General features: G+C 37.7%; 1 protein-coding gene across 1 annotated transcript in view; it reads right to left on the bottom strand.

Moving 5' to 3' along the window:
• Nucleotides 1-1,138: 1,138 nt before the first annotated feature.
• The window catches only part of LOC138748010 (mucin-19-like), a 64,049-nt gene continuing 47,079 nt past the window's right edge, over nucleotides 1,139-18,108 (bottom strand). Inside the window, exons 25-29 of the mRNA XM_069907710.1 lie at nucleotides 15,989-16,045; nucleotides 12,010-12,066; nucleotides 8,075-8,131; nucleotides 4,096-4,152; nucleotides 1,139-1,270 (exon numbers count right to left, since the gene is read on the bottom strand). Of these exons, the coding sequence (XP_069763811.1) occupies nucleotides 1,139-1,270; nucleotides 4,096-4,152; nucleotides 8,075-8,131; nucleotides 12,010-12,066; nucleotides 15,989-16,045 (360 nt within the window). The remainder of the gene's footprint in view (nucleotides 1,271-4,095; nucleotides 4,153-8,074; nucleotides 8,132-12,009; nucleotides 12,067-15,988; nucleotides 16,046-18,108) is intronic.

Here is an 18,108-nt window from a genome sequence, read left to right on the forward strand (position 1 = left end):
GGAGCCATTGCATTTGGACTTGTTCGAGGTGAAAATTAATGCATCCCTCTTTACAGAATTGTGATGGACATGAAACTAAATTAGACGTGATTTTGAAAATCTCGACTAAGGCCATTGAAAGACATTCTCACCCACCTGTGGTGGAAGTGGCTGTTGTCGGCGTGGTGCTCGTTCCAGTTATTTCTTATGAAAGAGAAAGTAAGTGTTAACAACCAGTCCATGCTGCTTTCAATGCAATGAAATGTGGAGCAAATGAAAATGGGACAGAAATGATGATCAATGCAAAAGTCGAATTTGAACCATGCGAATTAAAATATTTGGCATCCAGAATCAGGTTATAGTAGGAAATATCAGGAGTTGTATCCTCTGTCTGTAACACTGTCATCTCCCCATTTTCTATGTGTTATTTGGAAATGATGAGCTTCCATCGTGCAAAATGTCAGAATGGTTTTGGAGGAAACAACATTGTATTTCACGTGTATATGTTTGAAAATGAATGCATGTGGAGATTTGTTAATTTTTGGAATATGATGTAGGGAGACGAAAACAGGAAACATCTATTTGAGCAGGAAGATGCCATCTTCCACTCTGATATCAGTTTTGACGTGTCAGTATCAGTATCCTGGACGTGATTGAATCCTGTGTGCTGAGAGAATGATTTGATGCAACTCCCAATGTTATTAAATTTTCTTAAGTGGGTCATCAGACTGTTATTCAGTGATATTTATTTCTCTGGCATTTATATTGAGGTGAGTGAAGATTTAACTAGTGTTCAAATGTGAATTTGTTTAGATTTACATGGCCACAGGAAAGGAGCATGTTGTTGGACAAACAAAATTATGAAATGTGCAGTAAAGGAACATTGAAATGTATATGCACTCACCTGTTGTGGAACTTGTGGTTGAAGGAGTTGTCAAGGATGTTGTTTCTATTTGTGGGCAGAGCGGGAGAGAGAGAGAGAGAGAGAGAAGGCAAATACATTATTAGTGGGAAAATGCAACATGAATTTTAAGGAAATGTTTCAAATAATTGAACATCATGCAAACCAGAGCATATTTAGAATTTGCTGGATTTCTACTTCAGCTCAACATTGACATATGGTTGACAAATCATATTATGCATGATATTACTCAATTTTTCAGGGTACGTTTTTGTCCAAATCTGCTGTGTTCACTTTTTTTGTTACAGATACAAATGCAATTGGGTTTAGGTAGACTGAAGGATTAACATTACAGAAAGTACCAATCAGCAATAGATTAGGTGAAAGGGTCTGGACGATAAAGTTCAGTGAATTTCCTAAAAAGCACTAGTTGAATGCATTGAAATCCACGTTATGTGAAAGATGACAAGCCTCATGCTGATCTTGATAAAAGTCAGCTCATCGGATCCATAATTCATTGCCTCTGTTCAGAAAAGTGTCCCAAATTCCATCAGTGTGATGTAAACATAGAAGAAAAACTATCAAATGTGTAACTGAAATGGTAGTAATTGTACATAGATCACAAGGTTATTTCTTTCAAGAGCTGGTGAAATGAAAGAATGGATCTTCCATTATCAAAGAATCTGACTCCTAAATTAATTTTTGATTGCTGGACTGAAACCTGCCAATCATGATTAGATATGTGATTCAGCAATGCTCTTTGCTGAGCTGGTTACGAGTCATGAAAGAAAGGAGAACGTTAGAGGAACGGCATGGGGACAGGACATTTCGGGCCATGGATCCGTGCAGCTGAATTACACCCAATTGAACTAGAATGATTGTAAGAGTGAGATGGAAATGGAGCATCCAGATGGAAACTACACAGAATTGGGCACATGTTATAAACCCCTTACAAGGAGTGCCCCACTCTAACACTGGTCGCTGACGCCATCACTACGTTGCACTAAATGCTACGCACACCATGCCTTCCTTGATGAAGATCATTATCAACTTAATTTGAATTTAACAAGGAGCAATTGCATTTGGACTTGTTACAGGAGAAAATTAAAGCATCCCTCTTTACAGAATTGTGATGGACATGAAACTAAATTAGACGTGATTTTGAAAATCTCGACTAAGGCCATTGAAAGACATTCTCACCCACCTGTGGTGGAAGTGGCTGTTGTCGGCGTGGTGCTCGTTCCAGTTATTTCTTATGAAAGAGAAAGTAAGTGTTAACAACCACTCCATGCTGCTTTCAATGCAATGAAATGTGGAGCAAATGAAAATGGGACAGAAATGATCAATGCAAAAGTCGAATTTGAACCATGCGAATTAAAAATATTTGGCATCCAGAATCAGGTTATAGTAGGAAATATCAGGAATTGTATCCTCTGTCTGTAACACTGTCATCTCCCCATTTTCTATGTGTTATTTGGGAATGATGAGCTTCCAAAGTGCAAACTGTCACAATGGTTTAATCGAATTTAAAATTGAAATTCACGTTTGTGTGTGAAAATAAATGCATGTGGAGAATTGAGAATTTTTTGGAATTCAATGGAGACAAACGAAAAGAAGCAAGTGTGCTCCTGTACCTGCAATCTGTTACTGAGCAGGTGAAAGATGACATCTTCCTGTATCAAATGAATTCTGACTCTTGACCTGGACTTGTGTGAATCCTGGGTGTTGGCAGAATGATTGAATCCAGCTCCCCATTTTATTTTATTTTATTAAACTGGTTATCAGGCTGTTATTCAATGAAAATTGATTTGTCTGGCATATATATTGGGGTGAGAGAAGATTTAATTGATGTTCAAATGTGAATTTGATTGGTGTTGCCTAGCTACAGTAAAGGAGCATTTTGTTGGAGAAAAAAGGATGAACTGTGAATGTAATATGTTTTTGAAGTAAAGCAACATTTGTGTCAACATATTGAAGGGATATGCACTCACCTGTTGTGGAACTTGTGGTTGAGGGAGTTGTCAAAGATGTTGTTTCTATTTGTGGAGAGAGAGCGCGAGAGAGAGAGAGAGAGAGAAAGCAATGCATTATTAGTGGGAAAATGCAACTTGAATAGCATGACTTGGTAATCAAATTTGTTGTGAATCAGCAAAAACTTTGACTTTTTAATCACCTGCATATCATTGGAAAGTATATTTTGCATGGTACTTTTCAAATTTTCAGGATACATTTTTGTCTAAATCTGCAGTGATCACTTTTTATTTTACAGATGCAATTGCGAAGGAGAATAGGTAGACTGAAGGATTAACATTACAGAAAGTACCAATCAGCAACAGATTAGGTGAAAGGGTCGGGACGTTAAAGTTCAGAGCATTTCCTAAAAAGCACTAGTTTAATGCTTTGAAATCCATGTGATGTGAAAGATGACAAGCCTCATGCCGATTTTGATAAAATTCGGCACAATCGGATCGCTAATTCATTGCCTCTATTCAGTAAGTGTCCGACTTTCCGAGAGTGTGATGTAAATTTTTGAGTCAAACAATCAACTATGCCACTGAAGAGGGTAGTAACTGAACATTTGTCAAAAGGTTACTTTTTTCATGAGCTGGTGAAATGAAAGAATGGGTCTTCCCTTGGCAAAAAAAACTGACTTCTAAATTAATGTTTGATTGCTGGATTGAAATCAGCCGATCCTGATTAGATGTGTGATTGAACAATGCTCTCTGCTGAGATTACTCCTCATGAAAGTAAGGAGAACAGTGAAGATCAGAGGACAACCTCTCACTTTGCATAAATTTTAAACTTCTAAATTTAAATTTAGACATGCAGTACGGTAACAGGGCAATTCGGCTCACGAATCAGTCAAGCTGAATGACAGCCAATAGACCTAGAACGCCGGAATGATTGTAAGAGTGAGAAGGAAATGAAAACCAAACAGATGTGGGAAAATGGTTCTAACTCCTTGCAGAGTTGTCTTAATCGATCACGGTTCCCTGGCACATAACAACGTTACAGTAACTGCTCTGCAAGCCATGACTCCTTGTCGAAGATCATCATGAACATATTTTGAATTTAACAAGGAGCAATTGCATGCGGACTTGTTCGAGGTGAAAATTAATGCAACCCTTTTTTACGGAAATGAAACGTACACGAAACTGCAATAGAGGAGTTTTTGTATATCTCGTCTACAGCCATTCAAAGACGTGATCACATACCTGTCGTGGAACTGGTTGTTGTGTAGGTGGTGCTAGCTGTGCTCGTTCCAGTAGTTTCTTGTGAAAGAAAAAGAAAATGTTTTAAAAACCACCCCATGCTCCTTTCAATGCTATTCAACTGAGAGCCAGTGAAATTGGAACAGAAATTATGATCATTGGAAAAATAGATTTTGATTCATGCGAATTAAAAGTGTTTGGAATACAGAATCTGGTTGCATTTGGAAATGTCAGGAGTTGTATCCTCTGTTTGTAATACTGTCATCTCCCCATCTTCTCCATGTTATTTGGAAATGATGAGCTTCCATCGTGCAAAATGTCAGAATGGTTTTGGAGGAAACAACATTGTATTTCACGTGTATATGTTTGAAAATGAATGCATGTGGAGATTTGTTAATTTTTGGAATATGATGTAGGGAGACGAAAACAGGAAACATCTATTTGAGCAGGAAGATGCCATCTTCCACTCTGATATCAGTTTTGACGTGTCAGTATTAGTATCCTGGACGTGATTGAATCCTCTGTGCTGAGAGAATGATTTGATGCAACTCCCAATGTTATTAAATTTTCTTAAGTGGGTGATCAGACTGTTATTCAGTGATATTTATTTCTCTGGCATTTATATTGAGGTGAGTGAAGATTTAACTAGTGTTCAAATGTGAATTTGTTTAGATTTACATGGCCACAGGAAAGGAGCATGTTGTTGGACAAACAAAATTATGAAATGTGCAGTAAAGGAACATTGAAATGTATATGCACTCACCTGTTGTGGAACTTGTGGTTGAAGGAGTTGTCAAGGATGTTGTTTCTATTTGTGGGCAGAGTGGGAGAGAGAGAGAGAGAGAGAAGGCAAATACATTTTTAGTGGGAAAATGCAACATGAATTTTAAGGAAATGTTTCAAATAATTGAACATCATGCAAACCAGAGCATATTTAGAATTTGCTGGATTTCTACTTCAGCTCAACATTGACATATGGTTGACAAATCATATTATGCATGATATTACTCAATTTTTCAGGGTACGTTTTTGTCCAAATCTGCTGTGTTCACTTTTTTTGTTACAGATACAAATGCAATTGGGTTTAGGTAGACTGAAGGATTAACATTACAGAAAGTACCAATCAGCAATAGATTAGGTGAAAGGGTCTGGACGATAAAGTTCAGTGAATTTCCTAAAAAGCACTAGTTGAATGCATTGAAATCCACGTTATGTGAAAGATGACAAGCCTCATGCTGATCTTGATAAAAGTCAGCTCATCGGATCCATAATTCATTGCCTCTGTTCAGAAAAGTGTCCCAAATTCCATCAGTGTGATGTAAACATAGAAGAAAAACTATCAAATGTGTAACTGAAATGGTAGTAATTGTACATAGATCACAAGGTTATTTCTTTCAAGAGCTGGTGAAATGAAAGAATGGGTCTTCCATTATCAAAGAATCTGACTCCTAAATTAATTTTTGATTGCTGGACTGAAACCTGCCAATCATGATTAGATATGTGATTCAGCAATGCTCTTTGCTGAGCTGGTTACGAGTCATGAAAGAAAGGAGAACGTTAGAGGAACGGCATGGGGACAGGACATTTCGGGCCATGGATCCGTGCAGCTGAATTACACCCAATTGAACTAGAATGATTGTAAGAGTGAGATGGAAATGGAGCATCCAGATGGAAACTACACAGAATTGGGCACATGTTATAAACCCCTTACAAGGAGTGCCCCACTCTAACACTGGTCGCTGACGCCATCACTACGTTGCACTAAATGCTACGCACACCATGCCTTCCTTGATGAAGATCATTATCAACTTAATTTGAATTTAACAAGGAGCAATTGCATTTGGACTTGTTACAGGAGAAAATTAAAGCATCCCTCTTTACAGAATTGTGATGGACATGAAACTAAATTAGACGTGATTTTGAAAATCTCGACTAAGGCCATTGAAAGACATTCTCACCCACCTGTGGTGGAAGTGGCTGTTGTCGGCGTGGTGCTCGTTCCAGTTATTTCTTATGAAAGAGAAAGTAAGTGTTAACAACCACTCCATGCTGCTTTCAATGCAATGAAATGTGGAGCAAATGAAAATGGGACAGAAATGATGATCAATGCAAAAGTCGAATTTGAACCATGCGAATTAAAAATATTTGGCATCCAGAATCAGGTTATAGTAGGAAATATCAGGAATTGTATCCTCTGTCTGTAACACTGTCATCTCCCCATTTTCTATGTGTTATTTGGGAATGATGAGCTTCCAAAGTGCAAACTGTCACAATGGTTTAATCGAATTTAAAATTGAAATTCACGTTTGTGTGTGAAAATAAATGCATGTGGAGAATTGAGAATTTTTTGGAATTCAATGGAGACAAACGAAAAGAAGCAAGTGTGCTCCTGTACCTGCAATCTGTTACTGAGCAGGTGAAAGATGACATCTTCCTGTATCAAATGAATTCTGACTCTTGACCTGGACTTGTGTGAATCCTGGGTGTTGGCAGAATGATTGAATCCAGCTCCCCATTTTATTTTATTTTATTAAACTGGTTATCAGGCTGCTATTCAATGAAAATTGATTTGTCTGGCATATATATTGGGGTGAGAGAAGATTTAATTGATGTTCAAATGTGAATTTGATTGGTGTTGCCTAGCTACAGTAAAGGAGCATTTTGTTGGAGAAAAAAGGATGAACTGTGAATGTAATATGTTTTTGAAGTAAAGCAACATTTGTGTCAACATATTGAAGGGATATGCACTCACCTGTTGTGGAACTTGTGGTTGAGGGAGTTGTCAAAGATGTTGTTTCTATTTGTGGAGAGAGAGCGCGAGAGAGAGAGAGAGAGAGAGAGAGAAAGCAATGCATTATTAGTGGGAAAATGCAACTTGAATAGCATGACTTGGTAATCAAATTTGTTGTGAATCAGCAAAAACTTTGACTTTTTAATCACCTGCATATCATTGGAAAGTATATTTTGCATGGTACTTTTCAAATTTTCAGGATACATTTTTGTCTAAATCTGCAGTGATCACTTTTTATTTTACAGATGCAATTGCGAAGGAGAATAGGTAGACTGAAGGATTAACATTACAGAAAGTACCAATCAGCAACAGATTAGGTGAAAGGGTCGGGACGTTAAAGTTCAGAGCATTTCCTAAAAAGCACTAGTTTAATGCTTTGAAATCCATGTGATGTGAAAGATGACAAGCCTCATGCTGATTTTGATAAAATTCGGCACAATCGGATCGCTAATTCATTGCCTCTATTCAGTAAGTGTCCGACTTTCCGAGAGTGTGATGTAAATTTTTGAGTCAAACAATCAACTATGCCACTGAAGAGGGTAGTAACTGAACATTTGTCAAAAGGTTACTTTTTTCATGAGCTGGTGAAATGAAAGAATGGGTCTTCCCTTGGCAAAAAAAACTGACTTCTAAATTAATGTTTGATTGCTGGATTGAAATCAGCCGATCCTGATTAGATGTGTGATTGAACAATGCTCTCTGCTGAGATTACTCCTCATGAAAGTAAGGAGAACAGTGAAGATCAGAGGACAACCTCTCACTTTGCATAAATTTTAAACTTCTAAATTTAAATTTAGACGTGCAGTACGGTAACAGGACAATTCGGCTCACGAATCAGTCAAGCTGAATGACAGCCAATAGACCTAGAACGCCGGAATGATTGTAAGAGTGAGAAGGAAATGAAAACCAAACAGATGTGGGAAAATGGTTCTAACTCCTTGCAGAGTTGTCTTAATCGATCACGGTTCCCTGGCACATAACAACGTTACAGTAACTGCTCTGCAAGCCATGACTCCTTGTCGAAGATCATCATGAACATATTTTGAATTTAACAAGGAGCAATTGCATGCGGACTTGTTCGAGGTGAAAATTAATGCAACCCTTTTTTACGGAAATGAAACGTACACGAAACTGCAATAGAGGAGTTTTTGTATATCTCGTCTACAGCCATTCAAAGACGTGATCACATACCTGTCGTGGAACTGGTTGTTGTGTAGGTGGTGCTAGCTGTGCTCGTTCCAGTAGTTTCTTGTGAAAGAAAAAGAAAATGTTTTAAAAACCACACCATGCTCCTTTCAATGCTATTCAACTGAGAGCCAGTGAAATTGGAACAGAAATTATGATCATTGGAAAAATAGATTTTGATTCATGCTAATTAAAAGTGTTTGGAATACAGAATCTGGTTGCATTTGGAAATGTCAGGAGTTGTATCCTCTGTTTGTAATACTGTCATCTCCCCATCTTCTCCATGTTATTTGGAAATGATGAGCTTCCATCGTGCAAAATGTCAGAATGGTTTTGGAGGAAACAACATTGTATTTCACGTGTATATGTTTGAAAATGAATGCATGTGGAGATTTGTTAATTTTTGGAATATGATGTAGGGAGACGAAAACAGGAAACATCTATTTGAGCAGGAAGATGCCATCTTCCACTCTGATATCAGTTTTGACGTGTCAGTATCAGTATCCTGGACGTGATTGAATCCTGTGTGCTGAGAGAATGATTTGATGCAACTCCCAATGTTATTAAATTTTCTTAAGTGGGTGATCAGACTGTTATTCAGTGATATTTATTTCTCTGGCATTTATATTGAGGTGAGTGAAGATTTAACTAGTGTTCAAATGTGAATTTGTTTAGATTTACATGGCCACAGGAAAGGAGCATGTTGTTGGACAAACAAAATTATGAAATGTGCAGTAAAGGAACATTGAAATGTATATGCACTCACCTGTTGTGGAACTTGTGGTTGAAGGAGTTGTCAAGGATGTTGTTTCTATTTGTGGGCAGAGCGGGAGAGAGAGAGAGAGAGAGAGAGAAGGCAAATACATTATTAGTGGGAAAATGCAACATGAATTTTAAGGAAATGTTTCAAATAATTGAACATCATGCAAACCAGAGCATATTTAGAATTTGCTGGATTTCTACTTCAGCTCAACATTGACATATGGTTGACAAATCATATTATGCATGATATTACTCAATTTTTCAGGGTACGTTTTTGTCCAAATCTGCTGTGTTCACTTTTTTTGTTACAGATACAAATGCAATTGGGTTTAGGTAGACTGAAGGATTAACATTACAGAAAGTACCAATCAGCAATAGATTAGGTGAAAGGGTCTGGACGATAAAGTTCAGTGAATTTCCTAAAAAGCACTAGTTGAATGCATTGAAATCCACGTTATGTGAAAGATGACAAGCCTCATGCTGATCTTGATAAAAGTCAGCTCATCGGATCCATAATTCATTGCCTCTGTTCAGAAAAGTGTCCCAAATTCCATCAGTGTGATGTAAACATAGAAGAAAAACTATCAAATGTGAAACTGAAATGGTAGTAATTGTACATAGATCACAAGGTTATTTCTTTCAAGAGCTGGTGAAATGAAAGAATGGGTCTTCCATTGTCAAAGAATCTGACTCCTAAATTAATTTTTGATTGCTGGACTGAAACCTGCCAATCATGATTAGATATGTGATTCAGCAATGCTCTTTGCTGAGCTGGTTACTAGTCATGAAAGAAAGGAGAACGTTAGAGGAACGGCATGGGGACAGGACATTTCGGGCCATGGATCCGTGCAGCTGAATTACACCCAATTGAACTAGAATGATTGTAAGAGTGAGATGGAAATGGAGCATCCAGATGGAAACTACACAGAATTGGGCACATGTTATAAACCCCTTACAAGGAGTGCCCCACTCTAACACTGGTCGCTGACGCCATCACTACGTTGCACTAAATACTACGCACACCATGCCTTCCTTGATGAAGATCATTATCGACTTAATTTGAATTGAACAAGGAGCCATTGCATTTGGACTTGTTCGAGGTGAAAATTAATGCATCCCTCTTTACAGAATTGTGATGGACATGAAACTAAATTAGACGTGATTTTGAAAATCTCGACTAAGGCCATTGAAAGACATTCTCACCCACCTGTGGTGGAAGTGGCTGTTGTCGGCGTGGTGCTCGTTCCAGTTATTTCTTATGAAAGAGAAAGTAAGTGTTAACAACCAGTCCATGCTGCTTTCAATGCAATGAAATGTGGAGCAAATGAAAATGGGACAGAAATGATGATCAATGCAAAAGTCGAATTTGAACCATGCGAATTAAAATATTTGGCATCCAGAATCAGGTTATAGTAGGAAATATCAGGAGTTGTATCCTCTGTCTGTAACACTGTCATCTCCCCATTTTCTATGTGTTATTTGGAAATGATGAGCTTCCATCGTGCAAAATGTCAGAATGGTTTTGGAGGAAACAACATTGTATTTCACGTGTATATGTTTGAAAATGAATGCATGTGGCGATTTGTTAATTTTTGGAATATGATGTAGGGAGACGAAAACAGGAAACATCTATTTGAGCAGGAAGATGCCATCTTCCACTCTGATATCAGTTTTGACGTGTCAGTATCAGTATCCTGGACGTGATTGAATCCTGTGTGCTGAGAGAATGATTTGATGCAACTCCCAATGTTATTAAATTTTCTTAAGTGGGTGATCAGACTGTTATTCAGTGATATTTATTTCTCTGGCATTTATATTGAGGTGAGTGAAGATTTAACTAGTGTTCAAATGTGAATTTGTTTAGATTTACATGGCCACAGGAAAGGAGCATGTTGTTGGACAAACAAAATTATGAAATGTGCAGTAAAGGAACATTGAAATGTATATGCACTCACCTGTTGTGGAACTTGTGGTTGAGGGAGTTGTCAAAGATGTTGTTTCTATTTGTGGAGAGAGAGCGCGAGAGAGAGAGAGAGAGAGAAAGCAATGCATTATTAGTGGGAAAATGCAACTTGAATAGCATGACTTGGTAATCAAATTTGTTGTGAATCAGCAAAAACTTTGACTTTTTAATCACCTGCATATCATTGGAAAGTATATTTTGCATGGTACTTTTCAAATTTTCAGGATACATTTTTGTCTAAATCTGCAGTGATCACTTTTTATTTTACAGATGCAATTGCGAAGGAGAATAGGTAGACTGAAGGATTAACATTACAGAAAGTACCAATCAGCAACAGATTAGGTGAAAGGGTCGGGACGTTAAAGTTCAGAGCATTTCCTAAAAAGCACTAGTTTAATGCTTTGAAATCCATGTGATGTGAAAGATGACAAGCCTCATGCCGATTTTGATAAAATTCGGCACAATCGGATCGCTAATTCATTGCCTCTATTCAGTAAGTGTCCGACTTTCCGAGAGTGTGATGTAAATTTTTGAGTCAAACAATCAACTATGCCACTGAAGAGGGTAGTAACTGAACATTTGTCAAAAGGTTACTTTTTTCATGAGCTGGTGAAATGAAAGAATGGGTCTTCCCTTGGCAAAAAAAACTGACTTCTAAATTAATGTTTGATTGCTGGATTGAAATCAGCCGATCCTGATTAGATGTGTGATTGAACAATGCTCTCTGCTGAGATTACTCCTCATGAAAGTAAGGAGAACAGTGAAGATCAGAGGACAACCTCTCACTTTGCATAAATTTTAAACTTCTAAATTTAAATTTAGACATGCAGTACGGTAACAGGGCAATTCGGCTCACGAATCAGTCAAGCTGAATGACAGCCAATAGACCTAGAACGCCGGAATGATTGTAAGAGTGAGAAGGAAATGAAAACCAAACAGATGTGGGAAAATGGTTCTAACTCCTTGCAGAGTTGTCTTAATCGATCACGGTTCCCTGGCACATAACAACGTTACAGTAACTGCTCTGCAAGCCATGACTCCTTGTCGAAGATCATCATGAACATATTTTGAATTTAACAAGGAGCAATTGCATGCGGACTTGTTCGAGGTGAAAATTAATGCAACCCTTTTTTACGGAAATGAAACGTACACGAAACTGCAATAGAGGAGTTTTTGTATATCTCGTCTACAGCCATTCAAAGACGTGATCACATACCTGTCGTGGAACTGGTTGTTGTGTAGGTGGTGCTAGCTGTGCTCGTTCCAGTAGTTTCTTGTGAAAGAAAAAGAAAATGTTTTAAAAACCACCCCATGCTCCTTTCAATGCTATTCAACTGAGAGCCAGTGAAATTGGAACAGAAATTATGATCATTGGAAAAATAGATTTTGATTCATGCGAATTAAAAGTGTTTGGAATACAGAATCTGGTTGCATTTGGAAATGTCAGGAGTTGTATCCTCTGTTTGTAATACTGTCATCTCCCCATCTTCTCCATGTTATTTGGAAATGATGAGCTTCCATCGTGCAAAATGTCAGAATGGTTTTGGAGGAAACAACATTGTATTTCACGTGTATATGTTTGAAAATGAATGCATGTGGAGATTTGTTAATTTTTGGAATATGATGTAGGGAGACGAAAACAGGAAACATCTATTTGAGCAGGAAGATGCCATCTTCCACTCTGATATCAGTTTTGACGTGTCAGTATTAGTATCCTGGACGTGATTGAATCCTCTGTGCTGAGAGAATGATTTGATGCAACTCCCAATGTTATTAAATTTTCTTAAGTGGGTGATCAGACTGTTATTCAGTGATATTTATTTCTCTGGCATTTATATTGAGGTGAGTGAAGATTTAACTAGTGTTCAAATGTGAATTTGTTTAGATTTACATGGCCACAGGAAAGGAGCATGTTGTTGGACAAACAAAATTATGAAATGTGCAGTAAAGGAACATTGAAATGTATATGCACTCACCTGTTGTGGAACTTGTGGTTGAAGGAGTTGTCAAGGATGTTGTTTCTATTTGTGGGCAGAGTGGGAGAGAGAGAGAGAGAGAGAAGGCAAATACATTTTTAGTGGGAAAATGCAACATGAATTTTAAGGAAATGTTTCAAATAATTGAACATCATGCAAACCAGAGCATATTTAGAATTTGCTGGATTTCTACTTCAGCTCAACATTGACATATGGTTGACAAATCATATTATGCATGATATTACTCAATTTTTCAGGGTACGTTTTTGTCCAAATCTGCTGTGTTCACTTTTTTTGTTACAGATACAAATGCAATTGGGTTTAGGTAGACTGAAGGATTAACATTACAGAAAGTACCAATCAGCAATAGATTAGGTGAAAGGGTCTGGACGATAAAGTTCAGTGAATTTCCTAAAAAGCACTAGTTGAATGCATTGAAATCCACGTTATGTGAAAGATGACAAGCCTCATGCTGATCTTGATAAAAGTCAGCTCATCGGATCCATAATTCATTGCCTCTGTTCAGAAAAGTGTCCCAAATTCCATCAGTGTGATGTAAACATAGAAGAAAAACTATCAAATGTGTAACTGAAATGGTAGTAATTGTACATAGATCACAAGGTTATTTCTTTCAAGAGCTGGTGAAATGAAAGAATGGGTCTTCCATTATCAAAGAATCTGACTCCTAAATTAATTTTTGATTGCTGGACTGAAACCTGCCAATCATGATTAGATATGTGATTCAGCAATGCTCTTTGCTGAGCTGGTTACGAGTCATGAAAGAAAGGAGAACGTTAGAGGAACGGCATGGGGACAGGACATTTCGGGCCATGGATCCGTGCAGCTGAATTACACCCAATTGAACTAGAATGATTGTAAGAGTGAGATGGAAATGGAGCATCCAGATGGAAACTACACAGAATTGGGCACATGTTATAAACCCCTTACAAGGAGTGCCCCACTCTAACACTGGTCGCTGACGCCATCACTACGTTGCACTAAATGCTACGCACACCATGCCTTCCTTGATGAAGATCATTATCAACTTAATTTGAATTTAACAAGGAGCAATTGCATTTGGACTTGTTACAGGAGAAAATTAAAGCATCCCTCTTTACAGAATTGTGATGGACATGAAACTAAATTAGACGTGATTTTGAAAATCTCGACTAAGGCCATTGAAAGACATTCTCACCCACCTGTGGTGGAAGTGGCTGTTGTCGGCGTGGTGCTCGTTCCAGTTATTTCTTATGAAAGAGAAAGTAAGTGTTAACAACCACTCCATGCTGCTTTCAATGCAATGAAATGTGGAGCAAATGAAAATGGGACAGAAATGATGATCAATGCAAAAGTCGAATTTGAACCATGCGAATTAAAAATATTTGGCATCCAGAATCAGGTTATAGTAGGAAATATCAGGAATTGTATCCTCTGTCTGTAACACTGTCATCTCCCCATTTTCTATGTGTTATTTGGGAATGATGAGCTTCCAAAGTGCAAACTGTCACAATGGTTTAATCGAATTTAAAATTGAAATTCACGTTTGTGTGTGAAAATAAATGCATGTGGAGAATTGAGAATTTTTTGGAATTCAATGGAGACAAACGAAAAGAAGCAAGTGTGCTCCTGTACCTGCAATCTGTTACTGAGCAGGTGAAAGATGACATCTTCCTGTATCAAATGAATTCTGACTCTTGACCTGGACTTGTGTGAATCCTGGGTTTTGGCAGAATGATTGAATCCAGCTCCCCATTTTATTTTATTTTATTAAACTGGTTATCAGGCTGCTATTCAATGAAAATTGATTTGTCTGGCATATATATTGGGGTGAGAGAAGATTTAATTGATGTTCAAATGTGAATTTGATTGGTGTTGCCTAGCTACAGTAAAGGAGCATTTTGTTGGAGAAAAAAGGATGAACTGTGAATGTAATATGTTTTTGAAGTAAAGCAACATTTGTGTCAACATATTGAAGGGATATGCACTCACCTGTTGTGGAACTTGTGGTTGAGGGAGTTGTCAAAGATGTTGTTTCTATTTGTGGAGAGAGAGCGCGAGAGAGAGAGAGAGAGAGAGAGAGAAAGCAATGCATTATTAGTGGGAAAATGCAACTTGAATAGCATGACTTGGTAATCAAATTTGTTGTGAATCAGCAAAAACTTTGACTTTTTAATCACCTGCATATCATTGGAAAGTATATTTTGCATGGTACTTTTCAAATTTTCAGGATACATTTTTGTCTAAATCTGCAGTGATCACTTTTTATTTTACAGATGCAATTGCGAAGGAGAATAGGTAGACTGAAGGATTAACATTACAGAAAGTACCAATCAGCAACAGATTAGGTGAAAGGGTCGGGACGTTAAAGTTCAGAGCATTTCCTAAAAAGCACTAGTTTAATGCTTTGAAATCCATGTGATGTGAAAGATGACAAGCCTCATGCCGATTTTGATAAAATTCGGCACAATCGGATCGCTAATTCATTGCCTCTATTCAGTAAGTGTCCGACTTTCCGAGAGTGTGATGTAAATTTTTGAGTCAAACAATCAACTATGCCACTGAAGAGGGTAGTAACTGAACATTTGTCAAAAGGTTACTTTTTTCATGAGCTGGTGAAATGAAAGAATGGGTCTTCCCTTGGCAAAAAAAACTGACTTCTAAATTAATGTTTGATTGCTGGATTGAAATCAGCCGATCCTGATTAGATGTGTGATTGAACAATGCTCTCTGCTGAGATTACTCCTCATGAAAGTAAGGAGAACAGTGAAGATCAGAGGACAACCTCTCACTTTGCATAAATTTTAAACTTCTAAATTTAAATTTAGACATGCAGTACGGTAACAGGGCAATTCGGCTCACGAATCAGTCAAGCTGAATGACAGCCAATAGACCTAGAACGCCGGAATGATTGTAAGAGTGAGAAGGAAATGAAAACCAAACAGATGTGGGAAAATGGTTCTAACTCCTTGTAGAGTTGTCTTAATCGATCACGGTTCCCTGGCACATAACAACGTTACAGTAACTGCTCTGCAAGCCATGACTCCTTGTCGAAGATCATCATGAACATATTTTGAATTTAACAAGGAGCAATTGCATGCGGACTTGTTCGAGGTGAAAATTAATGCAACCCTTTTTTACGGAAATGAAACGTACACGAAACTGCAATAGAGGAGTTTTTGTATATCTCGTCTACAGCCATTCAAAGACGTGATCACATACCTGTCGTGGAACTGGTTGTTGTGTAGGTGGTGCTAGCTGTGCTCGTTCCAGTAGTTTCTTGTGAAAGAAAAAGAAAATGTTTTAAAAACCACCCCATGCTCCTTTCAATGCTATTCAACTGAGAGCCAGTGAAATTGGAACAGAAATTATGATCATTGGAAAAATAGATTTTGATTCATGCTAATTAAAAGTGTTTGGAATACAGAATCTGGTTGCATTTGGAAATGTCAGGAGTTGTATCCTCTGTTTGTAATACTGTCATCTCCCCATCTTCTCCATGTTATTTGGAAATGATGAGCTTCCATCGTGCAAAATGTCAGAATGGTTTTGGAGGAAACAACATTGTATTTCACGTGTATATGTTTGAAAATGAATGCATGTGGAGATTTGTTAATTTTTGGAATATGATGTAGGGAGACGAAAACAGGAAACATCTATTTGAGCAGGAAGATGCCATCTTCCACTCTGATATCAGTTTTGACGTGTCAGTATTAGTATCCTGGACGTGATTGAATCCTCTGTGCTGAGAGAATGATTTGATGCAACTCCCAATGTTATTAAATTTTCTTAAGTGGGTGATCAGACTGTTATTCAGTGATATTTATTTCTCTGGCATTTATATTGAGGTGAGTGAAGATTTAACTAGTGTTCAAATGTGAATTTGTTTAGATTTACATGGCCACAGGAAAGGAGCATGTTGTTGGACAAACAAAATTATGAAATGTGCAGTAAAGGAACATTGAAATGTATATGCACTCACCTGTTGTGGAACTTGTGGTTGAAGGAGTTGTCAAGGATGTTGTTTCTATTTGTGGGCAGAGTGGGAGAGAGAGAGAGAGAGAGAAGGCAAATACATTTTTAGTGGGAAAATGCAACATGAATTTTAAGGAAATGTTTCAAATAATTGAACATCATGCAAACCAGAGCATATTTAGAATTTGCTGGATTTCTACTTCAGCTCAACATTGACATATGGTTGACAAATCATATTATGCATGATATTACTCAATTTTTCAGGGTACGTTTTTGTCCAAATCTGCTGTGTTCACTTTTTTTGTTACAGATACAAATGCAATTGGGTTTAGGTAGACTGAAGGATTAACATTACAGAAAGTACCAATCAGCAATAGATTAGGTGAAAGGGTCTGGACGATAAAGTTCAGTGAATTTCCTAAAAAGCACTAGTTGAATGCATTGAAATCCACGTTATGTGAAAGATGACAAGCCTCATGCTGATCTTGATAAAAGTCAGCTCATCGGATCCATAATTCATTGCCTCTGTTCAGAAAAGTGTCCCAAATTCCATCAGTGTGATGTAAACATAGAAGAAAAACTATCAAATGTGTAACTGAAATGGTAGTAATTGTACATAGATCACAAGGTTATTTCTTTCAAGAGCTGGTGAAATGAAAGAATGGGTCTTCCATTATCAAAGAATCTGACTCCTAAATTAATTTTTGATTGCTGGACTGAAACCTGCCAATCATGATTAGATATGTGATTCAGCAATGCTCTTTGCTGAGCTGGTTACGAGTCATGAAAGAAAGGAGAACGTTAGAGGAACGGCATGGGGACAGGACATTTCGGGCCATGGATCCGTGCAGCTGAATTACACCCAATTGAACTAGAATGATTGTAAGAGTGAGATGGAAATGGAGCATCCAGATGGAAACTACACAGAATTGGGCACATGTTATAAACCCCTTACAAGGAGTGCCCCACTCTAACACTGGTCGCTGACGCCATCACTACGTTGCACTAAATGCTACGCACACCATGCCTTCCTTGATGAAGATCATTATCAACTTAATTTGAATTTAACAAGGAGCAATTGCATTTGGACTTGTTACAGGAGAAAATTAAAGCATCCCTCTTTACAGAATTGTGATGGACATGAAACTAAATTAGACGTGATTTTGAAAATCTCGACTAAGGCCATTGAAAGACATTCTCACCCACCTGTGGTGGAAGTGGCTGTTGTCGGCGTGGTGCTCGTTCCAGTTATTTCTTATGAAAGAGAAAGTAAGTGTTAACAACCACTCCATGCTGCTTTCAATGCAATGAAATGTGGAGCAAATGAAAATGGGACAGAAATGATGATCAATGCAAAAGTCGAATTT

Source organism: Narcine bancroftii, chromosome 13 (genome assembly GCF_036971445.1).
Source record: "Narcine bancroftii isolate sNarBan1 chromosome 13, sNarBan1.hap1, whole genome shotgun sequence".
NCBI classification, from domain to species: domain Eukaryota; kingdom Metazoa; phylum Chordata; class Chondrichthyes; order Torpediniformes; family Narcinidae; genus Narcine; species Narcine bancroftii.